At 36.3% G+C, this 14,977-nt stretch overlaps 1 protein-coding gene across 16 annotated transcripts in view; it reads right to left on the bottom strand.

Annotated features, from left to right (window-relative positions):
- Positions 1–14,977, bottom strand: part of THADA (THADA armadillo repeat containing) — a 358,465-nt gene that overhangs the window by 309,558 nt on the left and 33,930 nt on the right. For 13 of the 16 annotated variants that reach the window (XR_012422434.1, XR_012422435.1, XR_012422436.1 and 10 more), the window contains 6 exons: positions 13,408–13,559; positions 9,575–9,785; positions 5,401–5,536; positions 4,984–5,120; positions 2,425–2,583; positions 573–730 (listed from right to left, as the gene is read on the bottom strand). Coding sequence is in view for 13 of the 16 variants with exons in the window: in XM_065527132.2 (XP_065383204.1) it covers positions 573–730; positions 2,425–2,583; positions 4,984–5,120; positions 5,401–5,536; positions 9,575–9,785; positions 13,408–13,559 (953 nt within the window). In the remaining 3 variants the exon portion in view is untranslated. Of the gene's footprint in view, positions 1–572; positions 731–2,424; positions 2,584–4,983; positions 5,121–5,400; positions 5,537–9,574; positions 9,786–10,685; positions 10,793–13,407; positions 13,560–14,977 lie in introns of those variants that run through there. The other 3 variants (XM_074011895.1, XM_074011896.1, XM_074011894.1) reach the window with 2 other exon arrangements.

Raw genomic sequence — 14,977 nt, 5'->3', positions numbered from 1 at the left:
GAAATCTAATAAATCTAAAATATTTCCAAATGAAATGCTTGTGGTAAGCTAATTTCTTGTAAACACAGAACTCAAGTCACTTGAACAGTCCCAGATGGTGAACTAACTTTGTGGTCTTAAAACAAAAGTCAGCCAAAAAAACCAAGACTACAACTTTACTATCAATGCAGTGGGAAACATGAGATCCATAATCAACCAACATGTTACTTTTTTTTCTTTCCAAAATTTAAAGATATTTGCAGAGTTTTACTAAACACACAATTTTAAGCTAAAGTTTAAGTCTGTGTATGTAAAATGGAGAAATAAAAATTAGAGATAATACTACAGTTAAAAGTGAGGTAAAATCTACAGTTATTTATACACCTTAGAAAAATATTTCCAAAAATGCCACAGTTTTGAAATGTATTATAAAGTCTAACATTCTAAATTACCATGAACTTTCTTCAGTTGACATCTGTATGATTTTATTCAAGAAAAATTTTAAACCTTTTTTAAAGTTGGGTTATAAAATAAAGTTTGTGATTTATGGGTTGACCAGAAATTATACGTGGTGGAATAAACATCTGCCTTACCTGCTCCACTGTCAATAATCCATCAGAAGATTCTGGCACAGGCTGCATGGGCAGAAGCTGGCACAACGTGCCTAAAAGTAAAGCAACTTCCTTCATACTTCTCCAACAACATACCAGCACCATCTGCGCGGTTACATCACATGTTTTTACTTCTTTACCTTAAACAAAAAAAAACACAACTATCGCAACCTTGATTACTCACATCCCAGGTTTCTAAAAACAAGCTTATTCATAATTTCCCCACGAATAATCTGGTTGAACAAACCCAATTTGTCATGCTATATTTATTCAGAAGGAAAAAAGCTAACATTTGTCAAGCATGTGTTATGAGAAGAAATCATGCTAAGTTTTTTTTTTTTTCTTTTTTGGAGACAGGATCTCGCTCTGTCACCCAGGCTGGGGTGCAGTAGCATGCTCACGGCTCACTGCAGCCATGACCTCCCAGGCTCAAGCAATCCTTCCACTTCAGCCTCCTGCATACAGGTATGTGCCACCACACCCAGTTAATTTTAGCATTTTTTTGTAAAGACAGGGTTTCACCACATCACCTCCTGGACTAAAGCGATTCTCTCGCCTGGGCCTCCCAAAGTGCTGGGATTATAGACATGAGCCACTATGCCAGGTCCAGTATTTTAATTTATTATTTTCAAATTAAATTTTAAAATAAAACACAATATTGTTCCAAAACTTAAGTTTAATCTTTAATTTCCAAAGATTAAACAAACTCTGCCTCTCTGTCATAAAGTATGATATGGATGTCTATAATAAATATACTCCTTATTTATTTTGGTGAGGATGTCTGTTGCATTAGTAAAGGAGCAGAGTATAACTTTTAAAATCAAAGGAAAATACAAATTATCTTTCAAAATATATTTAATTCCCGTGGCCAATAAGCTATAATTACCCTTACTTACTCTCTTATTCTAGTTTTAGGAGTATTTTGGTACTGACATTTTTTTAAAATCCAAGATGAACTATTATATTAAGTAAAAGAGCACACTAACAAAAAGGTACTTACAGGGTAATCTCATTTGTGTTTTTATTTAAAAAGCCCAATGCATTAAATGGGTAAGTGTACATACACATAAATATATAGAATAAGCATAAAATGATATATTGCACTAAAGAGGGAAGACATGGAATTGGAGAGGAAACCTAGGAGGAATTTAATTTGTTTTTAATTAATATTTACCTCTGTTGTTTGAAACTATTACAATAGGCTATAATTACATTTATATTTTATTTTGTGTAATTTAAAAATTTAAGTGTGGAAATAATTTTTTGCAAGACAATATCCCCACCTAGTGGAGAACGTAGAATATGTAATACATCACTAAGAAATTGCTGCTTCTGATGACGTTTTACAGCACTACAGAAAATTTAGTAACAACTAATGATCAAACAAGATGTAAGAACTCGAATTCTGGAGGCTTGATACAACAAAGCAGCTCCCATTTTACTAATAAGGTTTGTTTCCTTTAAAAGCCTGCTTGACTTGAAGAACTCCCACAGCAGACAATGAACCACATTGCTGGGAGAAGTTGACTGCTACCCAAACCCAGGTACATCATAGCACTGCTCTTACATCACCTGGGCTGTCAAGGCAGGTTTCACCACTCCAAGGCTTTTTGTTCTAACAGCTTGTACACTGCACAACAGCACCTAAGTCTGGTAAAAGTCTTATAAATGCACTCCTAAACCCAAATCTTTCCCAAAACCAAATTTTTAGAAAACTTTATTTTCTAGAAATGTTCTGCACAGATTTGCAACCTCTAATTTACTATATAAAAAGGGCATTCTGTACATTTTACTTGTTAAACACGAATTACAGTATCCATTTCATACAAGTTACCTTTGATTTCTGTAGAAATATCAATATTCACCACACTGGCATTCAAGTCCTTCATATCAAAGCTATCATGTTCTTTCAATATTTTGGCTTGGTTAAAATAATCATTAGTATCTCGAGGCTGAATCTCATTCAGAATCATCTGTAAGCGGCTTGCTGACTCTGAGGGAAAGAAATTAGTGTACATGAAACCCCAGTAACACATCACATGTCAGATTTCTCTTGGGGATACTTAACCTCAAAAAATCTGTAATTTTCAATACTTAATAATCAGCTCTATTAGAAGGGACTCACAGGGTAGATAATATGAAAATTATTTATAGAGTTTTCATGATGCTTGAGTGTACTTTTAAAATATGGCAATTTAGACTGAAATGTAACAACAAAAAAACCTAACTGAAACTGTCCACAGGACAAAGGCTGCCATGTCATCTACACTGCTTTTCTTAGTGTTGTCTAAATATCTCAAATATGGTGCTAATCATGTCAAAGAAGTGCAATAAACTTCAATAAATTTAGTTTTAAGATGCTATTTCTCTATGAAGGAAAAATGAAGCAGGCAACAGAAAAGTAGAACAAAATCAGTATTTGATTTAAAATATAAATAAATAACAAAAAATAGGAGAGGTTATCTCCCTATCTATAATATAAGGTATCAAAGTTTAAAGATAGAAAGGTAAAAAGACATTTTTAAAAACCCATCAACAACAAAAACAATCTTTTATAGGACAAGAATATCATAAAGACTCCACAACTTTGAAACACATTATGTAATATGATTTAATTATGATTTACAGTCTTCATATTACATTAAGTTTCATTTTTATTCCCTAAGCACTCACTGGATTAGGAAATGTAAGCTCCATGAATGCAACACTTTGTTCATTACTGAGTGACCAGTGCCTATAACAGAAACTGGCTCATGGCAGAGGTTCAGAAACATGAGTTGAAGGAATGAATGGACGGCTAGGTAGTAAGGAGTTAGGCTCAGATTTTCAAAACTAGCCATGGGAAATCATCTGAAATCAATTAACAAATCAAAGAACCGGTATTTATTGTACATCTATTATATTTACATTATTTAGGTACTATGGGAAATACAAACACTCAACTTACTATCATGATGATTCAATCAACATCTTATGTTCCTTCCTGGAACAGCCATGAAAAACTAACAACGACCCCCAAAGAAACTCCCCACAGACCAAGAAAAGATGAGAATAAATTTGTAAGAATCCCATCCATTCAATTTTACAGCTTTCAGGGGAGACTTTTCTCAAGAAATTCAGAATGTATGGCAAATAACACAGGGAAGAAGAAGCAAAAATGAAGACAACCAGAGGTAAAAAGGCAGGGAGAATGAAGGAAAAGTCTGTGGGGCAAAGACAATTTTTGAGACCAACTGATACCTTAAAACTCTTCACTAATAAAGATAATGTTAGCATTCTCTGTAGGATCTACCCACAGTAGGTAACAGAAATATTCAAGATTTCTCATCCAGAATATATGATGGGTACTTTGCTGACCCAAATATTAGCTATAAGACTCCATGTTCCTTATTCTTATGCACTGCTCAAGTAGAAAATCTAAAGCGTCAAAATTTGGTATTTAAGGCCGGCACAGTGGCTCAGTCCTGTAATCCCAATGCTTTGAGAGGCCAAGGCAGAAGGATTGCTTGAGGTCAGGAGTTCAAGAGCAGCCTGCACAACAAAGGAAGATCCCATCTCTACCAAAAAAATAATAATAATAATAAAATAATGTGGTATTTAGACTAACATCAGGCTAAATAAATGTGTCTTACTATCATGAACCATCACCAATCTTCTAACTCATTTTTAGGAAAGAACAAAGCCTAATATTCTCTATGCAAAACACGTAACTCCACATTACCTCAATTATCAGCCCAAGGTATTTCAGTGTATGATACAGTGCGTGTTTATGACACACTCAGGTTTTCTAATACAAGCCTCTCATTTCCACTCTAAAATACATTTACAAACTTTATTTCAACACAAAATATAAATATATTTCATGATTTTTCTGTGTATTAAAAGGAATACTCCATTTTAGTATAGGTTAAGTATCCCTTATCTGAAATGCTTAGGACCAAAAACGTCCCGAATTTATTTTTTTGAATATTGGAATATATGCATTGTACTTAATGGCTGAGCAGCCCTAATCTGAAAATCCAAAATCCAGATGCTCCAATAAGCATTTCTTTTGAGCATCCTATTGGTGTTCAAAAAGTTTCAAATTCTGGAGCATTTCATATCTTCAATTTTCAGATTTGGGATGCTCAAATTATATAGTATTATATAACTCAATTACCCTGGGGTAGGAGGTACCTTGCTCATCCCCTGGTTTGGGATTTTTTTTTTTTTTTTTTTTTGCTACTTTTTAATAGTTAAAACTATTGCTAAAAGGCAGAAATGCCACAAATAACAATAATTCTTTTCTCCTCAATTTAGCTTTATATCTCCCCAAAGAAATACTTAGGAAAAAAGAGGTAAAGACATAATAATCAAACCACAGCACTCTAGCCTGCCTTCTTCTTTTGCTAACCTGAATCAGTGTCCATTGGTATGAGGCCTTCAGGGGATGAGCTCTGAATGACTGGAGATACCACAGTGGAAAGCCTGTAGGACATCAAAAGGAGCTTCTCTACCACAGGTCTCCACTCGCTCACCAACTGCAGGCTGCTGCAACAAGAACATTAGGGAAATTTATACTAAAAGCAAAAATCACATTTTAAAAATGAAAATTAGATAAAAGGAGTTGAATTCGTGTTTCAAAACTGTTCAATATATAAAATATGTGAGACATAAAAATATACGCAGATATGTATGTTTTTAAATCTGATTTTCAATTATATTCAAAGCAATAGACTGCATGCCTTTCCCAGGATACATTCCAACAAGAGGTTAAAGCTCAGAAATGAATGGATTTCTGAGACAGGAAGGTAGCTATGGAAATCCTTACTTTAGAGATAACTTCTGCAAAGCTCCTGTTATACAGTGGACACGCCCATACATTGGAAATGATGCTGCTGCCTGAAGCAGAGAATTTTCAGCCTGATACACTTCCTCCTCAAGATTTTCCATCAAGCATTTGATAACTAGAAAAAGCAAACAAAATCAAAGTAATGTCAATTTTAAAACATTTGTAAATGTACGAACAGCAGAACAGTTCCCATTAATATGCCCAACTCAAATGAACTTTACACTAGAGTTTTTTTAATCAAAAAGAGATCTTTCAAGGTTATCCAACAGGGTTGCTCATTTCTAGTTAAGGCAGAACTCAGTGTCTTTCCCTAAACTGCCTGTATCCATTACAGCATCCACTCTCAGTCCTTCCTCCTAAACATCCTCTCACTAGGATATCAAACCCGAGGCTGATGTGGCATCTGCTCACTGGACAGCAGATGGCTTTCAAATTAAAAAAGAAAAAAAAAGAACAGTTTTTTTGAAAAGTAATTCATATACCACAAAATTCATACATTTGAAGTATACAATAGTTTTTACTAGTCACATATGTACAACCATCACCATAATTAATTTTAGAACATTTTCACTGCCCTCCTGCCACCAAACCAAAAAAAAAAAGAAACTTATCTGTTAGCAGTCACTGCTCTCCTTGCACCTCTACCCTTCTCCAGCCCTAGAGGATCACATATTGCATGATTCCATTTATATGATCCGTCCAGAGCAGGCAAATCTATAGACAGAAAATAAACTAGTGGTTGCCTAGTTTATTTTCTGTCTATAGATTTGCCTGCTCTGGACGGATCATATAAATGGAATCACACAATATGTCATCTTTTGGAACTGGCTTCTTTCACTTAGCAAAATGTTTGCAAAGTTCATCCATGCTGCAGCATGTATCAATACTTCATTCCCTCCTATAGATGAGTAATAGTTCACCGTATAGCCATACCACATGGACATACCACATTTTATTTATCCAATTATCTGTTGATATACATGGATTGTTCCCACTTTTTGGCTACTATGAATAATGCTGCTATAAACATTCTTGTACAAGTTTTTGTTTAGATGTATGTTTTCATTTCTCTTAGGTATATGCTTGTCGTGGACTACATGTTTGTGCTCCCTCCCCCACCCCAATATTGGTATGCTGAAGCCCTAATCCCCAACGTGATAATCGAAGACAGAGACCTTGGAAGGTAATTAGGTTTAGATTAAGTCATGAGATTAGGACCCTCCTAATGGGATTAGTGTCCTTATAAGAACAAAGACCAGAGCTTGCTCTCTCTTCCTGCCATGTGAGCACACAGCAACATGGCCATCTGAGAGTCAAAAAGAGGCCCCTTATCAGGTACTGGAAACTTGATCTTGGAATTCTCTGCCTCTAAAATTATGAGAATAATGGTCTCTGTTTAAGCCACTTAGTCTATGGTATTTTGTTATAGCAGCTCGAGCTAAGAGTAGAACTGCAGGGTCACATGGTAACTCTATGTTTAGCCTTTTGAGGAACTGTCAGACTATTTTCCAAAGCAGATACAGCATTTTAAAATCCCACCAACAGTCTATGCGGGTTCCACTTTCTCCACATCCTCATCAACACTTGTCATCATCTATTTTTTAAATTATAGTCATCCTATGGGCTGTGAAGTGCTTCCTCACTGTGATTTTGACTTGCATTTCTACAAAGGCTTTTGATGCTGAGCACTTTTTCATGTGCTTACTGTTCATGTGTATACCTTCTTTGGAAAAATATCTATTCAGATTCTTTGCCCATTTTTAAAATGTGGTTATGTCCTTTCACTAGTGAGTTGTAAAAGTTCTTTATATATACTAGACAAAAGTCCCTTATCAGACGTAGGATTTGCAAATATCCCATTTTTCAGGCTTTTTCAATGTCTTAATGGCATCCTTTCACATACAAGTTTTAAATTTTGATGAAGTCCAATTTATTTTTTGTTTCCTTTTGTGGCTTATACTTTGGAAGTCATGACTAACCACTGGCTAATTCAAGATCACAATGATTGACATCCATGTGTTCTTCTAAGAGTTTCATAGTTTTAGCTCTTATATTAGGTCTTTGATTTCTTGTGAGCTACTTTTTGTATATGGCGTAAGGTAGTGAATCTAATTTCATTCTCTTGCATGTACATGTCCAGTTATACCAGTATAACAGACGTCTCCCCTCATGCCTTGGAAGGAGAAGGTTATATTCCAAATATTAGATTTGTGTAAAAACAGCAAATCATTATCAGTCAGAATGTATTAAAAACTCCTAAAAATCAATAAGAAAAAGACAACCCTACAGAAAAACTGGACAAAGGACATCAAAAAGGCATTGCATTGAGGGGGAAAAGTAAATGGCTTATAAACATGGGAAAAAGTAATTATATTAGTAATCAGAAAAATGTAAGATGAAACCACAATTAAATAGTATTTTATATTACACAAAATTTTAAAATCTGACAACAGCAAATTATGGTGATGATGTGATGCAATACAAGTCTCAGAATTTGCTGGTGAAAGTGTAATTTAAAAGCCTACTTGGCATCATCTCATAAAGCTCAAGATGCACATACTTTGTGACCAAATTATTCCATTTGTTTACCACAAACTCTTAGATAAGTGCATTAGAAGATATATTAATATATAGGCTGAGTACCCCTTATCTGAAATGTTTGGGACAAGAAGAGTTCAGATTTTATATTTTTTCAGATTTTGGAATATCTGCACCATACTTTGAACACCCCAAATGTGAAAATCTGAAATTCAAAATGCTCCAATGTGCATTTCCTTTGAGTGTCATGTTGGTACTCAAAAAACTTTGGATTTTGGACTATTTCAGATGTTGGATTAGGGATGCTCAACCTATATGTAAAAGATCTATATGAGAATGTTTACATTGGCATTATTTATTTAGGAAAAAAAATCCATCAACAGGAGAACAGATTCATAAATTGTGGTAAATCTGTTTAATATATACAGTAAGTACTACTGAGAAAATTCAGTGTCATGTAAAACTGAATAATATATAATACATATGCCAGAGGCAATATTATAAACAAAAACAAAAACAAAAACAAAAACAAAAAAAGATAAAAATATAAAATACAGCTAGGATAAAGGAAAGGCTTCAAAGATATGGGTGTTATTGTATGACTACGGTAAGTGTGATCACCTAGCTTGTGAACAAAACTTGTGAACTTTTTACATATTATTTATATATATTACATGTATATATACTTAAGTCTTCTATATTTAAATATTCTTTGTATGTTTGAAATATCTCATAAAGTCCTAAAATGTCTTGAATTGAAAGTCTTTATGTGAGGCATGTACTCCCTATTCACCTCAATTGCAGTCCTCTTCCCACTGTCTCAATAGGGTCTCCTTTTAAATCCAGCCATGAAGCAATTCAAGTAGGCAAGTATCATCCTCCATGGTACTGTCATCTCTCTATCTCCAGATATCTGGCAACAATCCCATCAGAACTAACCATGGCCTCCTCTTTTCCTCCCATTACTAGTTCTCTTTTTTGTGGCTGTTTCTACCATCTTGGAAATAATAATTTTTAACTCTCTATATCTGATCTCCCTTTTCCTATTTAAAAAAAAAAATCCTTATCTGTCCTTATTTCTAGTACAATTCCAAAATGAAGACTGACTAGCATAAAATTAAGTACATGAATCCCCAATAAATATTTGTGGAAAATCACTAGATCTGAACAATCTCAGACCATAGGTTTTGGAACTGGCTATCTGGGAAGAGAGAAAGACAGGGGTATGACAGTCAATTAAAACATAAACCCTGACAGACAAAGGAACTCTGCCTATATAGAAACAATAAAGATGGTCTGTCTCTAGTCACAGTATAATTTATGCAGGAAAAAAAGCAAACTTTTGGTGGAGAAAGAGGTCATTCTCATTTAAAAAGAACTTTATTAATAAATATTTGTATATGTGCTTATTCAACATAAATCTTCTGTTTAGAAAAAAGTATTATAGCTGAGTAAACTGTTCATTTGCATAATAAGAACCCACAGTGCTCTTATATGCTGATAAACTTTTAAATAAAAAGTCACGGAGTATATGTTTAACCATTAAATATTCTAGCCAAATGAATACTGACAGAGTAAGATACCAGTTTTGATAAGAGCAAACATCAATACAAACCCATTAATGTGTTCCTTTCCACCACAGTAGCTGGTCTATCTCCATCACCACATGCAACTTGCTGAGTTAAGTAGGCAGACAAGGATGACGGTAGAGCATCCTGCCAGATTAAGAAGTTCAGCAGGTAGGAAGCTGTCACACAGTCGTATGGTTTGGTGCTTGTGCTGAGCGCCAATGCTGCCTGAAATAAGCCTTGCAGTTTCTCTGAATCCTAGAATAAAGCACAGACTCAGTAACTGTCAAATTAAAGATTTCTTTAAATTAAAAAAATAGTAAATTATTTAAAACACAGCCTGGTGCTGGGTACAGTGGCTCAAGCCTGCAGTCCCAGCTACTCAAGAGGCTGATGGAGGAGGATTACTTGAGGCCAGGAGCTCAAGATCAGCCAAGACAACATAGTGAGACCCCATCTCAAAAAAACAAAACAACACAGGCTGGGTGCAGTGGCTCATATCTGTGACCCCATCACTTTGGAAGGCCAAGATGCGAGGATCGCTTGAGGTTAGGAGTCTTGAGACCAGCCTGGGTAGCACAGTGAGACAAAAAACTTACTCTACAAAAATTCTACAAAAAAACTTAAAAATTAACTGCGTGTAGTGGTGCACACCTGTAGTCCCAGCAAGTCAAGAGGTTGAGAGGGGAAGATCACTTGAGCTCAGGAGTTCATGGCTACAATGAGCTATGACTGCACCACTGCACTCCAGCCTAGGCAATAGAGCGAGACTCTGTCTCTATGAAAAAAAAAAAAAACAGCCTGGCATACAACTGTAACTCAATATAAGTATTAATTTCCTTTCTCCCTGAATATAGGTAAGTTTTTTATTACAGTAATTAATGATTATTAATCGGTTGGAAATAATTTCAATTGGGAAATTCAACACTGATAAAACCTTTTTTTAAAACTGCTTCTTTCTTCAGCAAAAGTGTACTTTGTCCTTTAGAATTTTGCTATGATTACAGCCAGACTATCTTCACTATTTCTAGACAGGGCAGTTCATAGTCTCTCTGGGCTGATGTTTCACCTGGGCATCATATGGCTGCCCTTCTCCCTTCCTCCTTCCTATACAGTTAGTTCACTGGAGAAAACTGCAAATCCCCTGGGAAGCTGTACCTGGCAAAACTTCGTGTGTGCAGAAAACAAAGTGATCAATTCAGCCTCAGAAATTATACATCAGTGCTCCCACACCTATATCTCATAGAAACATCCACTCACATCGCCTGTCCTAAAGAAGACAGAACAAAGGACAGTGTGCTGTTGTAGTCACGGAAAGGCACTGGGTTGACAACAGAAGACATGAGTCCTAGTCCCAACTTCAACAACTGGCAAGCTGTGTGTTCACCAGTCTGGAAGTCAGGGTTTGGCTGCTCAATAATATTCTGATTCTACTAGGATTATGCCCTATCTTATGTCAGTAGAAAATAATTATACACTCAATTTTGAAGTAGATTACAGGTCTACAAATATTTGATGATGTTTTATAATTTCACAACAGTAGATATCAAATGTGCTGATTTAAATATGTTTATTCCAATTTAAATTCTTTACCATTTGATATGTTTATTTTCTATGACCTAAATAAAAAACTTAAAAGTAGTGGCCAAAGTTCAAGTATTAGAACCAACTAAGCATCTACGCCATTTTTTAACTGACAATTAAGTCCCAGAACTGTTTTATTAACCACTAGTAAGAAAAATAATAGCCTTTAAAGTCTAAAATGTCTTTGTTCCATCATCTTAGGTAAATCAAAGTATAATATGACAAAAGATCTAGGATATGCAGCTCCACAGAAAGAAGGGGAGTAAACTAGGTGAACAGGGTAGTCAAGCTACTTATGAGAAAAATATGCCGTCAACAATACGTACGTACGCGTCCTTAGAGAAATCAGGTTAGCATTCAAAAACTGCTGTAAACTTAACTATATTAAAAAATTAATTATATATAAGGCACACCCAAAGAAAGACTTTGGAAATATAATATTGTGATGGTTAATACTGAGTGTCAACTTGATTGCATTGAAGGATGCAAAGTATTGTTCCTGGGTTATGTCTGTGAGGGTGCCAAAGGAGATTAATATTTGAATCAGTGGACTGGGAAAGGCATCCTCTATCTGGGTAAACACAATCTACTCAGGTGCCAGCGCAGTTGGAATAAAAGCAGGAAGAAGAACATGGAAAGATTAGACTGGTTTAGTCTTCTGGCCTACTTCTCCCATGCTGGATGCTTCCTGCCCTGGAACATCAGACTCTCCCAAGTTCTTCAGCTTTGGCTTCCTTGCTCCTCAGCTTGCAGAGGGCTACTGTGGGACCTCACCTTGTGATCGTGTGAGTCAATGCTCCTTAATAAACTCTCCTTTAGATATACATCTATCCTATTAGTTCTGTCCCTCTAGAAAACCCTGATACAAATATATAATTAATATTTTTAAGTCTTGAATGCCTATTCCTTTAACTATTTTACTAATCTGCAAGCCAGACAGAGAGTATAAGCAAAATCCTATAGCAAACCACATGTGGTACTAAATTTCTTGAATTCTATGGCTAGTGTCACTATACCAAGCACAGGTTTATCAAATTTAGAGATGCAGAGGTCCCCTAAGCCCCTTAGTGATGCAAGGGCCAAGTCTTTCACATTTATGCCATAATATGCCTTCTCCATCCAGGTACTCTCAAAATATTTGCCAAGAATGAGGCATCACTATTGACAAAATATGAGGTGACGTGATGAAGGATAAGGTGAGGAGGGGCAGACAGAGGAAGAGAAAATCTCCTCTTTAAAACCTGTGTATGGTAACGAAAGTTAGCAGCCTGAGCACCAGGGAACTTTCTGCTCACAAGGGCACCTGAAAAATCATAGGCATCGGTAGATGCTGTACAGCAACTTCCAATATGGACCCAAGTCAAAAAAGATAGCTGTTCTGATAGATAGATAGATAGATGTTCTACATAGCCATCTAGAAGCCACAGAAACAGATACTACCCTCTCTGGCATGTGATCCTACAGAATCTCACTGCATCTACAAGCTACCATGCCCTAAACACAGCTGAACAACCACAGCCTAGACCATGGCTCAGCTGCAGCAGGCACCCTCAGCCTTTATAGAGCTCTAATAGAAAGCCATAGCTAAGCTCCAGAACCAGTATTCTGCTGGTGACCCAACAGCCCCAGGAGAAGCCTCAAGGGCAGAGAGCCTGGGTCTGGAAGTCCCCTGCAGACTCATCCCCATGCAATGTGTTCACTTCTAACCCCATCTTTAATTCCTACCCCAAAGTGGGAAGAGCAATGTGTCAGGAAGAATGGAGGGGCTGGGGATGAGGTAGAGCACCCAGGGACTGTTGTTAACCTCAAGTACTTGGTAAGTTTCAGTCTCAGTTTAGCTATTGCTGGTTGAAAAACCAGAAACATCCTCTCTACCTCATTTACACTCAGTTTCTCAAGTGTATGAAAAAGGGAGATTATCTCAAAAAATGCAAGTTACTGTAAGCGATGTGTTCTAATCGAATATTACATGTCCAAGGAAACAGGGGAAACCACAGTTAACTAAAATCTACCAATAATCTGGTAAACAATAAAACCTACCACCTCCTACACCTCCCTTTTTATGAAAGCAATAAAAACAGCAAAGCTCACTGATTTGGGCCTTATTTACTTTTTGATATTTCCTCCTTTCCCACCAACCCCAAAATAGTAGGGAGGTGTTAATGATAATTGAAAGAAACAGTCCAAAAACATGAGAAGGCAGACGCAAAGTGCATGAAAAATCCTCAGATTGCTTTATCTGCTGATAGAAAGTTTCCATGCATATACCACATTTATACTAGAAAAGTCCTGATACCTGAAAATGTACAGCTGTTTTTGATAACTTCATCAGAAGATCAAATGCTAACATTTTCACATCTTCAAAAGTGCTGGTAAAACATTCCATTAGTGCTTGGAAACGACCAACATCAATATCATGATTCAGCTGATATACTGTATAAATTCTACCTAAAAATATTTTTAAAACAAAAAGATTTAAAAGTGAACAAAAGAAAATCAATCTTCTGAAGTTATTTGACCAAATTTATAGAAAATTAGTACCAAAAAACCACACTTCATACTTTACCCATGATAGCACAAAAGAGTAACTTTTCCATCAATTTATTTCTTAAAATGACAAAATAAGTACCACAGTTCTCCAAATTAAAAAAGATTTTAAACCATTCCATTATCTTTCGAAAGATATTATATAAAAGATTCCTAAGTTATTGTTAAAAATAAACAAAAACAAGTAAATTTAGAAACACATCTTTTTAAAAATCTTAATAAAACTTCTTGACCTAGAATACAAAGTCCTGGCCAGGCTCAGTGGCTCACGCCTGGAATCCCAGCGCTTTGGGAGGCCGAGGCTGGTGGATCACCTGAGGTCAAGAGTTTGAGACCAGCCTGGTCAACAGAGTAAAACCCCATCTCTACTAAAAATACAAAAATTAGCCAGGCGTCGTGGCACATGGCTGTAATCTCAGCTACTTGGGAGGCTGACGCAGCAGAATCACTTGAGGCCGGGAGGTGGAGGTTGCAGTGAGCTGAGATCACATCAGTACATTCCAGCCTGGGCAACAGAGACTTGGTCTCAAAAAAAAAAAAAAAAAAAAGCAAAGTCCTACTGTATCTTAGAATGAACTAACACAGAATGATCAGTATAATGACATATCCTGACAGACTTACTGGGAGTCAAGGATAAAGAAGGAATCTACTGGCCATTCAGGGAAGAGCTCAATTCATCTACAAAATGGAAAAAATTAGACTGGCTGCATTCATCCCTATAACAACACGTAGTGCTAAAAGATAATGAAGCAATGCTTACAAAATCCTCAGGGAATGAAGGTGTGAAGAACTTTGCCTATCAAACTCTTATTCAAGTACAAGAACAATGGAAACATGTTATAATATGCAAGAAATTAAGAACTACTTATCTCCAGAAACTTTTGGTGAAAAAGAAATTTCAGCCAACCAACGGATGAAAAGAAAAATTATCCTAAAGAATGATGGCGGCCGGGCGCGGTGGCTCAAGCCTGTAATCCCAGCACTTTGGGAGGCCGAGGTGGGCGGATCACAAGGTCAGGAGATCGAGACCACAGTGAAACCCCGTCTCTACTAAAAATACAAAAAATTAGCCGGGCGCGGTGGCGGGCGCCTGTAAGTCCCAGCTACTCAGGAGGCTGAGGCAGGAGAATGGCGGGAACCTGGGAGGCGGAGCTTGCAGTGAGCCGAGATCGCACCACTGCACTCCAGCCTGGGCAACAGCGTGAGACTCCGTCTCAAAAAAAAAATAAATAAATAAAAATAAAAATAAAAAAAAAAAAAAGAATGATGGCAATCACTGACTCCACTTAACTCTAGGATGAAGACTCAAGAACTGTGGA

The sequence above is a fragment of the Macaca fascicularis genome, chromosome 13 (genome assembly GCF_037993035.2).
Source record: "Macaca fascicularis isolate 582-1 chromosome 13, T2T-MFA8v1.1".
Classification (NCBI taxonomy): domain Eukaryota; kingdom Metazoa; phylum Chordata; class Mammalia; order Primates; family Cercopithecidae; genus Macaca; species Macaca fascicularis.
The sequence above is the reverse complement of the archived record's forward strand: the minus strand, read 5'-3'. Positions and strand labels throughout refer to the sequence as shown.